Source organism: Procambarus clarkii, chromosome 49 (genome assembly GCF_040958095.1).
Source record: "Procambarus clarkii isolate CNS0578487 chromosome 49, FALCON_Pclarkii_2.0, whole genome shotgun sequence".
Classification (NCBI taxonomy): domain Eukaryota; kingdom Metazoa; phylum Arthropoda; class Malacostraca; order Decapoda; family Cambaridae; genus Procambarus; species Procambarus clarkii.
The window spans coordinates 19028515-19049846 of record NC_091198.1 but is presented as its reverse complement, the minus strand read 5'-3'; the positions used below and the strand labels follow the sequence as shown (position 1 = coordinate 19049846).

Sequence of the window (21332 nt, the reverse complement as noted above, 5' to 3'; positions counted from 1 at the left end):
ATATGACGACCTCTGGGGTGAGAATATAATATACATAATAATATATGTTGGATTTTGTAAAGAAAAAAATTATACTTGATGCAAATATAATAAATTTAGACTCATACAGTGGAAGCTACAAATAATGAGAATAGTGAGAAATTTATAGACCTGTAATATCCATGGCATGACAGGTTTGTACAATAAACACACACTATGGTAACATAAATATTACAGATAAGATAAGACAAATTCAAATACCCCTGGCCTTGAGATGCCAGTGTATGGTGCTGCTGTATTTAGACTCTGTCATCAGTATATAGAGAGGCTCGATCAGATCTCTCAAGGCTGTTGTAGGTTATCACTCACAAGAATCTGCCTTTAAAGGTATGATATGACATGTATAACCATGTATGTTTAAAGGTATGATAATTGAGTATAATCTTGGACTGTCAATGAGCAGTCTGAGAGCAATAGTAAACCAAGAACTTCAACAAAATCTTGTAGATCTGAGACAAAGTGAAATCGACACCAGTAATTCCATCTATCATCATGCTATCATGCAAGAGGAGCCACACATCTATGGTTCATTCAATAAAATCAGAAGACTTTTAGATGTTACTACTGCTCGGCTTAGACTCAGTTACAAGTATCTCTGGGAATTCTCTGACCAAATGTAAACTGTATCAATAAAATTCATAGACAATTCTATAACAAATTTTCAAGAGATGTGTAAATATTTCATTCAAAATGATCTGCTGCCAGAAATTTTAGCCAAATATCCCTAATTTAGTAAGTATAGGTATAACAAATCATAATTTGGTTATACAAGAGATGAAACAGAAAGTCATGAACTAGATCTATGAAGTCCATAAGGAGGCGGAGCTTCCAGCAAATACCTTCCTGTGATTGGCTGTTGCGGAGAATGCCAAACACTCTTTTATGAATAAAATGCAAACTAAGAAATACGCCCTTTTGCACAACAACCTTGTTATTGCGCAAAAGAACAACAATTTATGTTGTGTTCCTGACAAAAATTTTCATCTAACTGAATAATGCAGTCCAATAAGAGGGCGGAGCATTGTATCATCAATGTTGTTTGGGTTGTGGCAAACCCCACTAATAACGTCACAAGTTAGGGAGCTGTGCCATTTTTATATAACACTTGTTATATCCTGCAATATTTAATTATCACTTTATTAATACTTTTAAATAATTAACACGTCACTTTTTGAGTAGATTAAAGTTAAAGCAGAATGTCATAAGCAGGGCTGGTGTGCTGAACAAAGATGATTTATTAAGTTAAGTGGGTGGAACCCTTAGCTGAACCCTTCCTGTGATTGGCTGTTATGGTGAATGTCAACAAAGAATATCCACCAATGAGATGCCAGCGCGAGAATTCCTTCTTGAGCCCAACAACCCGCCTTATGGGCTGCTGTTTGGCTATTGATAGTTCCTGGGCGACGCAACAGATGGCGCCAGCTGTGTTTTGGAGGCTGGCGCGTTAATAGTGTAATTTGATGTCAACAGATGGCATAAGCTGTATCTTATAGCTACTGTTGACCAGCCAGTTGATAGTGTTCTGTTCTGTCAACAGATGGCATAAGCTGTATTATTAGTACTTCCGAATTCCCTTTAAATACTGATCTAGAAATCCCTTAGCTTATGATAAGCTGGTTTAATATCTTGTTGGTATTACATATAACTCCTTATTGAGATGTGATGTATTTCCAAATAAATTAAACTTTATTAAAACAGCAAATTAAACATATAATAACAGCATTTCACACTAAAAATACTTGGATATATTGAAATTTGGTAGTGAATTCCAGTCTGGGAATCTCCTATGAAGAAACTGTACTTTTTAATAATTTTTGAGTACTACTTATTATTAAGTACTTACTACTTATTAAGTACTTACTACTTATTAAGTACTTACTACTTATTAAGTACTTACTACTTATTAAGTACTTACTATAGTAATTAATTAAATTTTAATTTAATTATAAATAAATGATTTTATTTAATATTTAAATAAATAATTACATTACATTATTGCAAAATAATGGTTAATACAAAATCATTGTGTAGGGGACAGGCAGCCAATGTGTGTATATACATGTTAGACTTATACCAAGGTCCCACATGGATTGGGAGTGGGGGTCCCTGTGTTACGAATGATATACTTGAGTACTGTGTGGGGGTCCCTGTGTTACGAATGATATACTTGAGTACTGTGTGGGAGTCCCTGTGCTACGAATGATATACTTGAGTACTGTGTGGGGGTCCCTGTGTTACGAATGATATACTTGAGTACTGTGTGGGAGTCCCTGTGCTACGAATGATATACTTGAGTACTGTGTGGGGGTCCCTGTGTTACGAATGATATACTTGAGTACTGTGTGGGAGTCCCTGTGCTACGAATGATATACTTGAGTACTGTGTGGGGGTCCCTGTGTTACGAATGATATACTTGAGTACTGTGTGGGGGTCCCTGTGCTACGAATGATATACTTGAGTACTGTGTGGGAGTCCCTGTGCTACGAATGATATACTTGAGTACTGTGTGGGAGTCCCTGTGCTACGAATGATATACTTGAGTACTGTATGAGAGTCCCTGTTCTACGAATGATATACTTGAGTACAGTAAGATCCTTTATTGAATTTGCTGCACCTGGCATATCTTGTTTTGGTAAAGGTAGACTGGGCAAGTTGGAGAAGGTACTAAAGGAAGCCATGAGAATAATCTTAGGATGCCCAAGAAATGCTGTGATTGAGATAATGAAGATGGAGTTGAATCTGAAGAGTTTTTGGAGATAGAATTTTAGAGATAAATCTAACCTCTGCCATTAGATAAATGAAAGGCTGTAGATACTGTTATTGGACGCCGCTTAACTGATAATGTCTATTCAACGCAGGCTGAATTGCAAGCTGTATTAGCAATATTACAGGAAGTAGTCAAATGTGATAAAAATGTATGTTTCTTTATAGAGAGTAGAGGAGTGTTAGAAGCGCTTGCGAAACACCAGGCGAGTGTCTTACCACTACGCCACGGGGACAATATTATCATGCCCCACATATTAGTCCATTATGTGGTCCTGTAGCAGATGTTTGAGTAATTCGTGTGGACTTGGTGATTGTGGGGATTAACATACAGGAGGTCATTCTCTTTAGGAAGTATTCGACTTGGGGACTATTTTGTTGACAGGTCATTGTTGAAGTCATCTCCTAGAATGATGTCATTAGTTGATGATTGATGAAGATTAAGCCACCCAAAAGGTGGCACGGGCATGAATAGCCCGTAAGTGGTGGCCCTTTTGAGCCATTACCAGCATCAAGAGCTGATACTGGAGATCTGTGGAGGTGCGACTGCACCCTGCGTGACGGGAGATGACTCCCGTGATGTCATTAGTGGCTTTAGGCATAGTATAAATTAGCTTTATATAGAAATCCAACATTCTGTATGTTACTCATTTTTTATGTATGTCCTTTTACCTAAATAAACATTATTATTATTACGTTGTTGTTGTTATAGATTCAGCTACTGGGAACAAAAAGTTCCAAGCAGCACGGGCTATGATGAGCCCGTAGTGGACTTACCTGGCACAGGAGCGGGGCTGTTTAGTTAGTTTAGTTCATTTATTATGCACCCCATACCCATCTTGTGGGCGGTAGCAGAAAGGGTTACAGAGGCACATAATGGGCTCAGGGACTGAACCCCACAATTCATTTAGCTAAGCAAGTTACAATCTTGAGGCTGTAGCTTGTTTTTTTTATTAATTATTATTACAAAATTCAATGTAAATATAATGCACGTGTCGAGTGAAGCATACGGGAGCGAGGCATCCGGATACGCGGCTCAGGAACGGCGAGCAGCCGTCAACAGTCAACACGACCACCTCGTCCCCGTCGCCACCGCCTCCTCCTCCTGCTGTAACAGCTGATGCCACACCACCTTCCCCACGTCTTCCCTTCTCACTTGACTTTGTGTCTCGCGCGGTCTTCATGAGGAATAAGAGCGGGTACTGAGGTCAGCAAAGGGAGGTGTGAGGTGGGAGGGGGACTTTGATGACTAGGGAGAGCAAGTGGTCGACTTAGGGGTTCTGTGACCTCGCCAGTACCATTGGTGGGGTACTGTATACTAATATGTATTTACATAATGTATATTTACATACATAGTACTGTGTGTTGTACCATGGCTTGTAGCACACTGGCCGTTTCCTTAGTCAATTATATTTGTATTAACTGCTTAGTATTGTTTTTTGCAACTTTTGAATACTCACATTATATTTATTTATTTATTTAATTATTTATTTATTTATATATATACAAGAAAGTACATTGGGGTTAAGAGAGAACATAGAGTTTAAGTTGAAATTACAATCTTGTAAAGCCACCAGCACGCATAGTGTTTCGGGCTAGTCCTTAAACTAACAGAAAGTTTTAGAGAAATAAGAGTAAAATTAATAAAAAGTGTTTAACAGGCACATTACAGCTTTACTTTACAAGTACAAATGATTTTAAGTAGGATCATTACAATAAGATTATCAAAAAAAATGTTTACAGGTACATTGCAAGATTTTTTGACACGAAAGCAGATCAGAACAATACACAATAATGAACAAGGAAACCTATGTACAATTAGGAAACATCTCAGGGTTATACATTGGATCACTGAAGCACAATATGAGGATCATTACAAGGAGTAATGCAATAGAATATGCACTTAATACAACAACCATGATAACAGATGATCTAAGATTACAATGGTGAAGGATATGACTTGGGTACAAAGAATGGAGGATTGGGTAGCACTAGAAACAGTGTGAAGATAAAGCTCTAGGTAGCATCTTCATCTATGAAGATGAAATTAGGTACTTTTTGGTTTTATTTTTGAATAAGGCAAAAGTTGAACAGCTTTTCAGTTTATTAGGGAGTGAGTTCCATAGACTAGGTCCCTTTATTTGCATAGAATGTTTACACAGATTTAGTTTGACTCTGGGGATATCAAAAAGATATTTATGTCTGGTGTGGTGATTGTGTTCTATTACATCTGTCCAGGAAGAGTTTCAGAACAGGGTTTGCACTTAAAAAAAGGGTTTTATAAATGTAATTAGCACAAGAGAATGTATGGAGTAAATTTATGCTTAGCATGTTTAGGGATTTAAACAGGGGAGCTGTGTGTTGTCTGAAAGCAGAGTTAGTTATTATCCTGATAGCAGATTTCTGCTGGGTGATGATGGACTTGAGGTAGTTTGCAGAGGTTGAACCCCATGCACAGATACCATAAGTAAGATAGGGATAGATAAGTGCATAATAGAGTGAGAGGAGAGCAGAGTAGGGTACATAATATCTGATCTTAGAGAGTAACCAACAGTTTTAGAAACCTTTTTAGTTATGTGGGTGCTGAAGTTGAGTCTCTTGTCTAAGTACAGCCCAAGGAACTTTCCATCATTTTTATTGCTAATGTTTACATTATCTATCTGAAGCTGAATTGCATTTGTTGATTTGCTTCCAAATAAGATGTAGTAGGTCTTTTCTATGTTTAGTGTAAGTTTGTTGGTTGACATCCATAAGTGGACTTTTTTTTAGTCCATTATTAACAACATTATTTAGTGTATGTGGGTTGGGGTTAAAGTAGATGAGGGTAGTATCATCAGCAAACAAAATAGGTTTCAGAATGTTAGAGACATTTGTATAGGCAGAGAGAACATTTAGAGAACGTAGGCAGAGAACATTTAGAGAACATTTGTATAGGCAGTTATTATAGTATATTACAGTATCCCATATAGGGATGGGATATTTCCTTTTCATGCGGAATCAACATGATAAACGTAAACAATGGTCATTAGTCCATTGTTTACAACATTATTTAATATGAATGGGTTGGGGTCAGAGTAGATGAGAGTAGTATCATCAGCAAACAAAATTGGTTTAAGCATGTTAGAGACATTAGGCAGATCATTGATGTATATAAAAAATAGAAGAGGTCCTAGGATGCTGCCTTGTGGCACCCCTACGGTTAGTGGTAGAGTAGGAGAGGTTACGTCATTGATGGCCACATATTGGTGTCTGTCACTAAGATAGGATCGGATATAGATAGATATAGGGCAAGGCCATGGATTCCATAATGTTGGAGTTTAAGTAAGAGGTAGTTATGGTTAACAGTGTCAAAAGTCTTTCTCAGGTCAATGAAGAGTCCAATTGGAAACTCACTTTTGTCAAGGGCTGAGTAGATTAAGTCAAGCAGACTAACAATTACATAACACGATTATTAACAGGTTAGGAAGAAATTTTTTTTTTTTTTTTTTGTATGCGCCTGTGGGTGTCAAATGGTATATAGCCATGCGCCATTTAAGGGTTAAGGGAGAATCTACAAGGTCTTCTCTGAATACCTTTTATTCACTTTTAGCTATAGGGCCCTATAACTTCAGAGAAGCTTAGGTTGCACCTAAGGTGGTACCTCTATGTATACAGTATATAATAAAATAATTGTTAGTATGATTTAATTTAACATCTTTGCTAAGTCAGCATTTTAACTAGCTCAACTAAGCCTAACAGTCATACTTAATTACCATAAACCATAGACTGAAAATTTTCTGAAAAATGAAAAAAATTAGACTTTCAACTAGACTGAAAATTTTGTCACTACATTCTCAAGCTTGCAGTAATTATCTAGAAATTTTAAGTTACTTAACCTAATACTTCAGCTATCATAATTTATCTTATCTTTAACCTAAATAAATTTAATATCAATATTTACCTGTTTAAAGTGAGTAAAATACAGAACATGCCTAAAAGATATAATGGAAGTATTGTCATGATATCAGGCAGTCTTGAAAATATTGGGCAAAATACAACCCAGGGTTGATCGTAATAAATGTCTCGTCTCCTATTGTTTAACAGATGTCAAGGCTGTAATAGTGTCATGTGTGCAACCCGTTCTTGCATGTGTGACACATGAGAAATGATTCAGGATCGTTTTCTCATAATTTTTGTTTTGCAAATGTCTCTTATTAACCCAATTATCTTTACAGAACTTTTTTAATTACATTTGGTATACAATATATTGTATTGTATATAAGTACAGTACTTAATTTTCTTTTACAGCTGTGCTAAATTGAAGCTGCTTGAATAGCCTCAGCCAAGATGGTGTTAGCAGATTTAGGTCGTAAGATCACCTCGGCCCTTAAATCCCTCAATAATGCCACTATTATCAATGAGGATGTCCTTAATGACCTCCTCAAAGAAATTTGTGCAGCGTTACTTGAGTCTGATGTTAATATTAGACTTGTAAAACAACTAAGGGAAAATGTTCGCTCGGCAATTGATTTTGATGAGATGGCCGGGGGTCTCAACAAGCGACGGATGATACAGACAACAGTATTTAAAGAGCTTGTTAAGGTAATTCCCTACATTCCTCTTATTTACTTTATAATGTGTTTTCCCTTCATATCCTCATAGTATTAATAATTTTCTTTCAGCCCATCAAGAATTTGTAGTGTTGAGTATTACTGTTGTTGCCTAATGTTCTTGCTTAGATGTACAGGTACTTGCAAGCATTAGCTTCTAGCCCCACCTTCCGTATATTTTATAGTTCAACACAATGTCTTGGCTCTCTCATTTTTAGTTTTGTATTTAAGTTCACAATTGTTTATTGAGTTAACTTCAGCCACTTATTTGTCTAACCCATTACATTTGTTCACAACTCTAGCACTAAAGAGCTTTCTGACATCGCTGTTAATTGTCTGTCTCTCTAGCCTCTCTCTAAGTTTAATCTGCTCTGCCTTATTCTGCTGTTCCTAGCTTTGATATTGTGCCTTTGTCTCTCGTCAATTCCCCTTATTTATACAATGAGAGAATGTCTGTCTCTGTCTACCTCTGTCTGTCTGTGTAAAGTTTGAGGCCAGACTGTTGTGGGCTAGCCTTATCCAAATTTGTATGGATAATGATCTGGGGTATGGCATGGACATAGGCTGGTCACAGTAGGCCTAAGTTCAATGATTGAAAAAATATTAGTAATTATTGACACTCCAATCCAATTCTCACTTTTACAATTCATACAAGGGTTGATATGCCATAAGAGCTTTTGCCATCAGAAAAAATATTTCCTTTACACTCATACAGTTTCATTATATTCCTTGCTAGAATTTTTAGAATAATTGTTCCATGGAATTTTCTTTTTATTACTTGCATGAATGTTGTGCACAAGTTCTGAACTACAGGTATGTTTCTGGGATCTTCAGTGCCTGGCTTGTCTTTCCTCAGCTGTAGAGTTGTACAGATATTCTTGGCAATGTTTCTTTTCTATTTACTTAAACCTTATCATTTTACTGTACATCTAAGCTACATGCTCATGATTTTGTATTTGTTTTTAATATACGCCTCTTTCCAAGTTTTGTATATTTCAGGCACTTTGTCATTCTATAGAAGTTTTCATAGTAGGTGTTCTCATTATGATACTTGACATAATTGCCTGTCTTACCTGTGTTTTGTTCAAAACCTTGCAGATAACCAGAGTGCCTTGTGATATCCAAGATTGCAGTTTAATATAATAAACCAAGGAATAATTATTATTTATGCTTGAATATTACCTTTCATAACACAAGCTGTGAGGATAATATGATGGATGAGTGTGTTTGAATGTATTATGGTAATTTTTCCTCGCATATGGTGGTGTGATAATGTTCTGCCAATTATCTTACCATTTTGTCAAAATTGGGCTTTCTTATGTAGTTTTCAAGCAGTTTTTATGTTGTATTAATCATGCATACAAGGGGTTTATGAACATATAAAAAAAATGAACATTAATATCATTGTTGTGTTTTATAATTTTATACTGGGATTGAAGAGTGTTAGTTAGAATATTGATTGGAGCACTAAGATGATAAGAGAATTTAAAGTAAATGAATGATTGCTGGTTGATAGAGGACGGTGTACACTATACAGGTATGGGACAAGGGTGAGGTGATGAGACAAAGTGGTCGAAGACAAAGTGACACAGTGGGGCTGTGAGAGCGTGTGTGTGATAGAGGTCGCTTTATGGAGGTGCATGAAGACAGCATTTCTTGTTGGTACGTTGCAAAACCATACGAGTCATTATGGAGGAGTTCAGAGATAGTTATTGGGAAGATATGGTATAAAATGTGTGAGTGATATTGGTGTCAGTATGGTGGAGTGAGAGGGCAGGAGTGGTGGGAGGAGACTGCACCTACATCCCTGCTGTGTTGTGGTAAAATAATATACAGGTGTATTGTTTGCAGATTCTCATGCTATTTTTGTGTCTTGCAGTTGGTGGACCCGGGGACAAAGCCATACGTGCCAGTTAAAGGACGACACAATGTCATTATGTTTGTTGGTCTCCAGGTCAGTGTCCCTCATAGAATGTACTTAATTTTTTATATTTTTTAAAAATATACATAAGGGTAGTGATAAATATCCTTAATCACATTTCATTACTGTATTTCACTTCAGTTATGTATAAGTGAGATTAGAGATGAGCATATGACTTGAATTTTACCTGCCCACATCACCCTCTCATCCATATATCCCCCAAACAGCACCGACGTATGAACATTCCCTACTAATAAACCCCATCTACTCATACCTAACTTCAATCTTATCAACTTGTCCTCACTCATGATGCTTGTTGGTGCAGATACTATCAACAGCAGCATCTAAATTTGTAGCATTTTTGTACGAATTAGCTTTGGTATTGCTAGGATAGGTGAGTTTGTCTAAGTTCCTATGCTTATCCCTAGGGGTCCTGTACTCCAGTAGGGTTCATTCTCAACTCACAATCACGAATTCCGGGTTCGAATCCTTGGTGGGATTCCCTGGCCCAACTTGGGCGCATTTCCTTTCACCTAATGTACCAGTTCACTTAGCAGTAAGAAGGTACTCAGGAGTTAGTCAGCTTGTGGGGTTGCATCCTGGGCAGGGTCAGTAATTCAACCTTGGGTGGGAGAGGAGAACCATGATATAAGCCTAACATATATGAATACACTCTGGCTTCCTGTCCCCAACACAACGAATTATTATTATTATTATTATTATTATTATTATAGAAAAAATCCCACTTACAATCAATATTGTTTTACAATATTTTGAAGCATGACTGGCATAGGGGACTTGGATACTAATATTGAAAATAATCTTCAGTGTTGTATTAGTTATGATCTGATATATATCTAAGGTTTGTTATATTGTATACGAAATGCTAAAGATTTATTCTGTTCTTGGCAATGTAAATTTAAATTATTTTTACTTCTATATTTTAGGGTTCTGGTAAGACGACGACATGTACAAAGCTTGCATACTATTACATGCGGAAAGGTTGGAAGACCTGCCTGGTATGTGCAGATACCTTCCGAGCTGGTGCGTTTGATCAAGTGAAGCAGAATTGCACTAAGGCTCGCATTCCTTTTTATGGCAGGTAAGGTAGAAGCAGGAATATTTACATCTTGTTAGTTGAGTGTTTATATTGTCATGTAATTTTAGATGATTGGGATGATGCCTCAAAAAGATACAAAAGGTGAAAGAATGAAATTTAAGAACTTAAAAGACAATTGACCGATAGATACCAAGGTAAAACTGATAGTGATCTTGGAACGAGTGACTTCACCCAGAAAAGTCTGTCATGTTGTAAGAATACAAAATATAAATGAAAATCATTCTGAAGCAATGGAGTGACTTGAACCTGCATCCTGGTAAGTCCCAGAAATATGCTTTAACTGGCTCTGCCACGTTGCTACAAAAGTCAACCAACCCAGAACTCGAGGGAGGTTCTAGAGGCCCTGAATCTGAGCCCAACTAGGGTTTTACAGTCACCCCGACTACTCTGGCCTACAGTACTGGTGTTCACTCTCTTATGCCCCCACTCAGATCGCAATGAAATCAGTGACGTGATATATCAATGAAAATTATGTTGAGGCAATGGAGTGACTAGAGTGGTTTTTTGAAGTGGTAGAGTGGAATTAGAGTGGTTATGGTAATTCCCAGACACCTGACTTGCCACTAGCATACAAAAGTAAACAAACTTGGAACTCTACTGAATTCACTGGTAAAGTTAATTCAGTTATTAGCAAAAATGTATTCTAAAAACACAATTGATATTGAAGATCTGAAGATAACCAAAATACTGTGTTTATTAGTGGCTTTATATAATATACAATTTCTGTACCTACTAATTAATGTTCATATGTATATATTTGAAATAAATATATTGTAATAATAATAATAATGAGAAAATCCACAGGAGCCATGATGAGAGTTTGACCCTAAGTGCTGGGTGTTCTTGTCGACTATGCCACATATAAGAATATACTACCAGGTATAGGAATTGCAACCCGAGGAACTACTGCACCCTACACAAGTTCAGTGGATGCCTCGGGAAGCCTCGAGGGTGCAGTAGTACTCCAGGTTGCAATTCTTATGCAAGGTCGTGGTGTACTCAACTAGAGGATGCATCTGGGAACCTCCAGCATATAGCTTCGATCCCTCATCACAGCGCCTGTGGATTTTCTTACTGATATATCACGATAATGTGATTTTTGTGTGTGTAATAATAATAATAATAATACACAAGGAAATCACAATGTGATATGCAGTAGCTATGAGAAAATCATTGGAGCAGTACGGGTATCGAACCAGCATTCTGGGTACTCGCAGACACGTGCCTGAGCGTGACCCAGGACGCTGGTCAATCCCCACTCCACTCCAATAATTTTATCAGTATCAGTATCATCAAACTGATAGTAATATCAGTTTGATGTGTTGATATTGTTGTCTGCTTATAGTGAAAGAACATTTTTATGTTTGCTGCTCACTTCCAAGTAATTATTATCTATTGTGAATGCAGAAATGAATATTTTTCATAGCAATATATTTTTTTCAGCTATACTGAGGTTGATCCAGTAGTTATTGCAATGGATGGAGTGGAACAGTTCAAAAAAGAAGGGTTTGAGATAATCATCATAGATACTTCTGGCCGACATAAGCAGGAGGATTCCCTGTTTGAAGAGATGTTGCAGATTTCGAATGTTTGTGTAAGTACATACGACAAGGCTTGAATACTTATACTGTACTGTATTTTGTAATAATAAGGAGATTGTACTGTACAGGTATAGGAAAATAATTATATTACTAAAGGGAAGAACATGTTTATAGAGCCGTGAGAAAATATTATGTCTATATTGGAAGTAAACAACCGTTTTGCAGAATATTACTCGACAGACCCATTGGCACAATCTTTTACTGTATGAAAATTTCCACAGAAACCAGAGAACATTATCTTTGTTATGGATGCAAGTATTGGTCAAGCTTGTGAGTCCCAGGCACGCGCTTTCAAGGAGAAAGTAGATGTTGGCTCAGTCATCATTACGAAGTTGGACGGTCATGCCAAGGGTGGTGGTGCACTGTCTGCTGTCGCAGCCACACAGTCTCCAATTATCTTTATTGGTTAGTGCAGAAAGGCTATTTCCATACTAAGAAGATAATTCCTATGATGTATATTTCAGATCAGGCAGTGCAGCTAGAGTGTCAGTTCAAAGAGAGAACTTAATATTTAATGAAAGTTGTGTCTTTTATGCAAAGAATTAAAATGCAATAACTTGGCTGAAAACAAATAATTCAACCCACATGTATGAAGTGAATTGAAACATCATCACTTTTCATTTTTTTCATTATGTATCTTTTTTTTTTATGAAAGATACAGTATGTATCTTTCATTTCATCTCTAATATTTTAATCTTTCATATTTAAATGATATATGTTTTTAACATGTAGAAGAAATGAAGGCTGCCTGCTGTCATAAAGCATGTCAAATTAATATGTATAAAAAGATACCTGGAAAACTTACTGCTTTTCTTTGTATTATATTATAGCTGACCAGAGTTAGGGGAAAATTCCACTAATTGAATTCCAATTCATTTATATCTATTCCTTCAGTTCAGAATAAAGTCCAACACCTATAGTCCCAATTCCCTCTCCCCCCCTTTTTTTTTTAATACATTTTGGTTGCATCCATGTAAATCTTCAATTCCCCTTTAAATGTCATTAGAACTCTTAATTGAGCCTCTAGTCCATAAAGTGTATAACTTGGTAGTGAAAGATAAGGGGTACACTTGGCCCTTTCACATTTTTGTCTTCCTACCAAGTTTGGCTGCTACCAGCATCTTGGGCCAAGCACAAATCACTTGGGAGATACTTGACTTCCAATGCATGCTGCAGTTACTATGCATGGTAACGTATTCAATTTGATTCCAAGCTATAATGGAGCTAGCAGGCAAGCACAATGATGTGAGCTGGTCATTAAAGGTGATCAGGATATGTAATAATGGCTACATTACTAATGTTCTTCACTTTTAATAGCTATTTGTTCAAAAGAATGGATTCTCTTGCTGTTAGAAATACTTTTAATCATACATTTTTAGATTACTTGCCAACTTGAATTTGAAAAGTAAAGAAATGTAATGTTTCATTATAGGTACTGGTGAACATATTGACAACTTTGAAGAGTTTAAAACTAAGCCATTCATATCAAAGTTACTGGGCATGGGAGATATTGAGGGACTTATTGAGAAGGTAAGTCTCCTATGTAAAAACAAAAATTATTAAGCTTCTGTCTTTAAATTCACTCAAAAACATTTTGTTAATCACTTTATCCATTGAATCCATGTATTCAGTTTTAATATAATCATCCCAGTAGACTCCTCTCAGTCTCATGATTTACTGACTTTTGTATTCCATATGTTTTTGAGCACTTTGATTTCTTCAGAATTCTTTGATTTCACTTTGATTTCACTTTAAAATCCTCCAAATCTTCCTCTCTCAGATTGCCCATTTCTAAAACATTTCCATCTTACGTCTCACCAGCTTCTTGCTTGCATATACAGTATAAGGGTTGACACGCCTTAATGTAGCTCTCTAGATACTTCTCCCTATCATATACTTACTAACTGGGACGACCATAGCCTGTGCTACTTGGAACTTTTTGTTCCAGGTAGCGAATCTTTAACAACAACAACAGCTGGGACTTTTATTGTACCAGACACTTTCATTCCCAGACTTTACTCTCAACATCTGCCAAAATCTTCTTTTGTTCCAGAGCCCAGGTATAAGAAGCCCAGATATTGCTACTAGAATTTCTCAGTTTACTCTTATCTCACAAACTGAGTTTCCTTATCTCTCTGCCTCCATTACTTCAGTGTCCACAGTCACTCATATCAGTGTTCTTTCACAAATTTCAACAAAGCTTTCAACTCCTGTAATCTAAATATATTTGTAATTATCAGCTATATGAATTGCATTGTCTGCATACATCAGATTTAATAAACTCCCTTTGTTCCTTTCACAGTATCACAGTTCCTTTCTAGTATCATAACCCTGACCTACATCTTGACCTCATTCTCATACATTGAATAACCCTTGGAAGATGACATAGTTCTGGTGTACTCCTACATGAATATTAGATCAGTCAGTCATTACACCATTAGAACTTGTATGTTCTACTCTGCATAAAAGCACCTCAAAAACCTATAATAATAATCCACTAACTACATACATGTTTAGTATTCACCACATTATTGTACGCTTTTCACCAAGTCCATAAATGCCACATATATCTTATAATCATTCTAATATGCCTTTTCTACTAGCTATCTTAATACAAATATTTGATCAATGCTGCCTCTCCAACTGTGGGACCTGCATTGTTCATCAATGAATTCTAGGCTATCATATATATCTTCCAGTTACTAATATGCCTCTACACTTAGTAGAATGATGAATCTTTAATTCTTACTCCATTCACATTTGATTTTATTTACAAATATAATCACAGATCTTTTACAAATATTGTAATCTGATACTGCACTGTCTTGTCCTTGCCCTGAGGGTTTGTTTATCCATAAAGATATGTTTTCATACCCTCCTACCTTGAGGTTACCTTGAGGTGCTTCCGGGGCTTAGTGTCCCCGCGGCCCGGTCGTCGACCAGGCCTCCTGGTTGCTGGACTGATCAACCAGGCTGTTAGACGCGGCTGCTCGCAGCCTGATGTATGAGTCACAGCCTGGTTGATCAGGTATCCTCTGTCCTAATCCTGGTTTGTGTATTGGATTTGCCCCACTTCCCTGTGCAGTTACCTGTTGTCCTACCTTTGTCCGAGTACATTTCTTGTCCCACGTTCTTGACGAGTACAGTACTGTGGACCCAGCTGTGTCAAATGGTTTAGAATGAATTTTGGCTTATTTTCCTGTATTTTTGGGATGCCTCTTGACGTGTTCCCATCCACCGGACATATGAGTGCGTGTGAAAGTGGAGAATAAGTATGAACAGTGCATGAGCAGTCATATGGAAAAAGGTAAATTAGAATCAGTTTAATAGAGAATGATTAATATACTGTACTATATATATCTATAAAATACAATGTCTGTTTGTCTAAGATAGATGGCCAGATTCTTGGGGGCTAGCCTCATTAAGCTTTACAGGATGGCTAGTAGGTGTTGAGGGAATGGCATCACCTTGTCACTTTGACAAGGTGATGCTGTATATATATAGCTTGAATGGCACCGTGCAAGTTGTATGTGATGCTGTCGTATGAAGTGTGGAAGATATGGTGGATGGACATGCGCTACTTTATTTTTTTTTTTTTTGAGGGGGAGAGGGCATTAGTATTCTTTTTTTTCTTTTGCTCTTCTACTTCTTTGGAGCTGATGCCTCCCAATTTCATGAAAGCTGGAAACAGATGGGTAATTATGATAACATATTCTTAAAAATGACTTAACAACTTTAAGTGAAATGAGTTGTCTCTTGGCAGGTAAATGATTTGAAACTTGAAGACAACGAGGCACTCATTAAGAAGTTACAACACGGCCACTTCACCCTCAGAGACATGTATGAACAGTTCCAGAATGTTCGTAAAATGGGTCCCATGTCACAAATAATGGTAAGAAGCTGAGTGTTATAGCAGTAAGCTATAGCAGTAAGAATAGTTAGTATCTACTATAGACAGTATCCCATTGGCTACATTCATATGGAACTGCTGGTAATCAAGATACTGTGAAACTAAACTTCAGTTTTTTAATTTTTGTATTGAATTTTTGCAACAAATTTTTGGTGAATTCTTGTATATTAAATTGAACACATTTTTATTGATTTTGTAGCCTCGGTTCTCAAAATATGTGGTACATAATATATCATCTAGGATAAGATTTGTTGAGTAATATTGATGCTAACATATGCTCTTGAATACACTGCTACAGTTATAATCATTAGTAGTATCTAACATGAATTAGGGAGAGGCATCCTCCTGCATAGAATATAATCGACAAAGTTCATACCAATAGGGAAGTACTTGTGTTTAACTACCAACATTCAGGTTATTTTGATAGTTCTTGTGTTTGTTGGGGTATTATATTGGTAATGTGGGTGTTCATTGTGGGATATACAGCATGGTTTAGGCCATTTATAATAATAATAATAATAATTTTTATTTAGGCAAAGGTACATACATAAAGAGATTTTACAAAGTTTGTTGGCTTTATAGATAGAGCTAGTACATACAATGCCTAAAGCCACTATTACGCAAAGCGTTTCGGGCAGAAATTTAACCAGTGCTGGTAAATATTCTAGTGTGTGTTGCTGAAGTTAAGCTCATTTCCTGTGTCATGGTTTAGGTCAGTTGTGCATATTGTTGGGCATGTTGGTGAGGTTTAGGTGCTTGTGGTAATAGTGATGTTTGTTGCAGGGTATGTTGCCAGGGTTCAGTACGGACTTCCTGACAAAAGGTGGAGAGCAGGAGAGCATGGCAAGGCTCAAGAGGCTCATGACCATCATGGACAGCATGACAGATGAAGGTACCGTGCACTAACCAACCCATCCTCCAAAATTGATAGTATTTATAGCACAATATTGATGGAACATATACAAGTGGACTGTTGTATCCAAAATAAGTTTGTTCTGTTCTATAATAAAACTCCAAATGGCAGGCCAAGAACTGGAACAGTACTTGTACAACATTACCTTGCCTAGACCTAAATAAGCAATCCTAGACTAAATACATGCCATCTTGGGTGTACTTAATACAACCTATTGTTGTTCCCCTCAGTTTCCTTTATATTTTATTTATCTGCATTGAATTCCATCATCCATTTTGTACCTCATTTGCATAGATTATCTAAGTATTGAAGGGTTTTGATATACACTTTACATGACACAAGATTTTTGTATCATCTGCCAACATGTTCGTATAGCTCTTTACTCCCTCTTGCAAGTCAATCATATAAATTATTTTCTTCTCCATTCAAACAGAAAATCAGATTCTGATGAAATTAAAAATCTTTATTTGGCTTAAGACCGGTACAATAAATATTTAAATATATTAACACTTTCGCGCTTTAGATTAGAGATAACTCGTCACCGTTTTTTCTTACGATTCCGCATAACAGCCTACTTTTCTCGTCCATCGAAAAAATATTTCTATAAATTCCATTTTTTAACCAAAATGGATGTTATGTATATGTCTGTGTAGGGAATTTTACTGCGATCACTGTCATACAAATTATAAAATGTTTCAACAAGTATAAACATGACAAACATCAAACGAACGAAAACAATGTGTTCGTTTCTGCCGCAAACGCATACTGAGCGACGTGGTTCTATATTTGGCGCTTCTCTTACACATGCTTTGTACAAATGTTATACATTTCATCTTATAGAAAATTTTATTGCGAACACATTGGTATAAAAAAGAAATACGTACATAGAAAAGTAGGGTCAGGAAACGTATAAATGTATAAACTTTTCAAGCATGATTTCCCCCGTGTTTTCGCCAGTGCGCTCGCGGCTAACTACTCTCCACTTCACACACTCTTGCGGGTGGGCAATTACCTATATTAAACATTCATATGCATATGTCCGTGTAGAGAATTTTATTGCGATTCCAATGATACCAAAATTAGCGATGTAGGACAACTGTAGGCTTCACAACCATTAAGAGAGTGGAAACATTTTGTTGCTGTTTGGCGCTCTCAGCGAGTGATCTGCATAGTTTTTTATTTGGTGTTGATACTCCTTATGCTTGGGCGGCATTTTATAGGTATGCTCTTATAGACAATTTCATTGCGAACACAGTGATACCAAATTTAAATACGTGCGCCTTCAATTATTGTCAGGACAGTCAAAAGAGTGTATACTTTTTCGGTCTTACCGCGTAGGCACGCGAAGTGCCGAAAGCATCTGGGGTATTGATTTTTTTTGAGCGCCGAGAGCGCGAAAGTGTTAAGACAAAGTGAACAGTTGGCTGTGACTGCTAATGTCTCTTTTTCCAGCACATATCTAGGTGATGTGTGCTGGAAATACAATTGAATACAACCAAGAATACAATCGTGGGTTACATGTTGTTCCTGCAGAAAGTCTGAGCATGTTGTACACAATGTAGTATCTGTGACAGATAGTGATGATACTTAGGGGTTGTAATGTGATTGTGACACATGTCTAGCTACAGTATAATGAAAATGTGCAGTACAGTACTGATTTAACAGTAGTATGTCTTTTGTTCCTCAGATGTATGTGTGTAATTACCCAAGTACAGTTACAGGATGAAAGGTATGCTTGACATGTCATGTCTTCCCAGTACTCTGTCATATGACACTTTAAAACTGCCGACAGTTTTGGCATCCTCCACCTTACTTAACTTGTTCTAACCATTTACCACTGTTTGCAAAACAAAACTTTATAATTGTTTTGGGCACCTTTGTTACCTTAGCTTGACTCTATGACCTGATGATCTTCAAGTTACAGGTTAAAAAAAATCCTCTTTGTCAATTTTGTCAATTCTTGTTACTATTTTATATGAGCAATCAAACCACCTCAATTTTTACTGTTTGCAAGCTTTGTGTGTGTGTGCTATGCTTTCATTCCATTTTACTTTTTAGAAATTACATTTTAGTAGGAAATACAGTACAGATGTCAAAGGCATTTGTTTCTCGGAATGGTGTACCAATTCTTTTAAAAGGTTAAATGAGATTTTTAAGAAAGGGCATTCCATATAGCAGGTATTGTGGTGTGAATGGAGTCATGTATGACAAAGCTCTGCACTGAAGTGATTGTACTGTAAACATAACTCCACTTCCAGATGCTCTTCTGGACCTCAATAATGGAATACACTGAATTTATTTATTATAAATATACAAAAGAAAAGGTTTCTTGGCTGTTTAATACTGTTCTCTGTTTCTTTATTGTATCTTCAAGCAGTTTGATTTATTTTGTTTTGATTGTACAATGGCTGAATGTTTAGTTCATAGATACAGTACTGTTCACTTATTTCAAACTCTATGATTGAGCAAGAAATTTCTGAGGTAGACAACTAACTAGATGCCTTTCCTGACAGGAATGCATGCAGAAAACAGCAGCAAATTTAGTGCTTGTTTATAGCAGATGTGACTGACTAGAAGGGATAAACAAAATTTGATACAATATTTTGATCTCACACAGAGCTGGACAGTCTTGATGGAAACAAACTCTTCCAAAGGCAGGGAAATCGTATAAGTAGAGTTGCTCGGGGAGCCGGAGTGATGGAGATTGAAGTGAAGGATCTACTTAACCAGTACGCAAAGTTTGCCCAGATGGTTAAGAAAATGGGTGGGATGAAAGGCCTCTTTAAAGGTAAGTAACCTGGAAAGTCCAGGAAATTTTAGAATGTTGCATATTGGGGAGTAGCATATATCTGTATATTAATCTGTATTAATATACAAACTATAAACCATAAACTTCCCAAACCATAAAAGGGCAGAGCAGATGTATTTGGTGTATGGCTTATAGTGTTTATTAATGTTTTGGGGATGTTTGGTAGCAATAACTGCCTGTGCCTGATACTGCCATCTGCCCAGCTGGATGGCAGCAACTCATTCTTCAGTATTTGATGCCTTTGTGCCTAAAATCATGATACATCATGCTATTCACTTGAGAACAAAATTCTTAAACCCCATACCCATCCTGTGGGTAGTAATGGACCCCATACCCATCCTGTGGGTAGTAATGGACCCCATACTCATCCTGTGAGTTGTAGTTCACCCAGTGTCCTTCCTGTGGGAGGCAGTGGACCCCCATACCCATCCCATATCTGGAAATGGACACATACCATACCGCTCTCGTTACCGCATACTTATTGTGTGGGCGGTAGAGGACCCGATACCCATCCCATGTATGTGTATTGGACCCCATACCCATCCAGTGGGTGGCAATGAACCTCATAAACATCGTGTGACTTGTGAACCTTATAATATACTGTTTGCAGTATGTGTACCCCATAGGCATTCCTGCAACCCATTCTCTTTAAATTTTTCAAAGCAAACACTATTGTATATGATGATGTTTGGCAAAAATGCCATTATTATATGTAATAATTTATAAAGAAACACTTATTATAATTTACTGAGAAGTGCCAAGATTTCTCCTAAGTGCTATCCTTTAATAGGATGCACTGTTACATAGTGGTTGAAACATTAGTTGACACAGAATGAAGACACTACAACCAATTTTAATAGCTTCAATTTTAGTATAAAGAGTATTCATCTGTCAACAGGGAGTCAATAGCTTATACCACTCTCATATGGTGCAAACACCATCATTGCTCAAGTTAATAAAAATGGCAAATTACAGTGAAGCAATAATTAGCAATAACATATCTTATCACCCTGTTATATCATAATATTCTTATCACCCATAGAAATATGATAATCTTCTATCCTAGATGCTAGAAAGGATTTAAGTTTGTGTATAATAATTATATTTCATATGATTATAGTTACATAATTTAAATGTATTTATAGATGCTATGTTACATGTAATGTAGAATACAATAACACAAGTTAATTATCACAGTTAACTTGTGCAATTTGTTATCTAGGAGGAGACATGTCGAAGAACGTGAACCAAATGCAGATGAACCAACTAAACCAGCAGATGGCCAAGATGATGGACCCGCGCGTGCTGCAGCAGATGGGAGGCTTCAAGGGTCTCGAGTCCATGATGAAACAGCTCCAGCAGGGCGGGGGACCTATGGGCATGGGTAAAAATCCTTTCAAGTGATAAACCTTTGCCAGTTCTTCAGTTTTGACTTCGTGTCAAGAATTACCGATTTTTATGTTAAAAAGTAAGGGGTTTACAGTATAGGATTTATTTACACAGATGGCAAGTTGTCAACTTGATGCAATTTATGAGAAGTTTATATTAAATAAGTGTTTATAAATACAATGTATTATTTTGATTCCTAATAATAAAACTGTCAATAAAAACCCAAGTGTTAAATTTAAATATAAATATATGGCTTTGTATTTTGAGTAAAGAATAGA

General features: G+C 36.7%; 1 protein-coding gene across 2 annotated transcripts; it reads left to right on the top strand.

The window, feature by feature from the left end:
• Nucleotides 1–3849: 3849 nt before the first annotated feature.
• Srp54k (signal recognition particle 54k) lies at nucleotides 3850–21234 on the top strand. 2 transcript variants are annotated; one of them, XM_045750151.2, is made up of 11 exons: nucleotides 3850–4009; nucleotides 7090–7383; nucleotides 9271–9345; nucleotides 10260–10414; nucleotides 11876–12026; nucleotides 12255–12438; nucleotides 13466–13563; nucleotides 15797–15925; nucleotides 16727–16835; nucleotides 19474–19644; nucleotides 20888–21234. In XM_045750151.2, exons 2-11 carry the CDS (start codon nucleotides 7129–7131, stop codon nucleotides 21067–21069), a joined length of 1509 nt encoding a protein of 502 aa, XP_045606107.1. In that variant the 5' UTR covers nucleotides 3850–4009; nucleotides 7090–7128; the 3' UTR covers nucleotides 21070–21234. The 2 variants fall into 2 exon arrangements, with proteins under 2 accessions (XP_045606107.1, XP_045606108.1); XM_045750152.2 differs by having other exon boundaries at nucleotides 3864–4001.
• The last annotated feature ends 98 nt before the right edge of the window (nucleotides 21235–21332 follow it).

Excerpts from the sequence above, each read along its gene's own strand:
- Srp54k (XM_045750151.2), top strand. The coding sequence starts at position 7,129 with ATGGTGTTAGCAGATTTAGGTCGTAAGATCACCTCGGCCCTTAAATCC. Across the intron at positions 16,836-19,473 it reads GGACAGCATGACAGATGAAG|AGCTGGACAGTCTTGATGGA; the intron begins GTACCGTGCACT and ends GATCTCACACAG. Across the intron at positions 19,645-20,887 it reads GATGAAAGGCCTCTTTAAAG|GAGGAGACATGTCGAAGAAC; the intron begins GTAAGTAACCTG and ends TTTGTTATCTAG.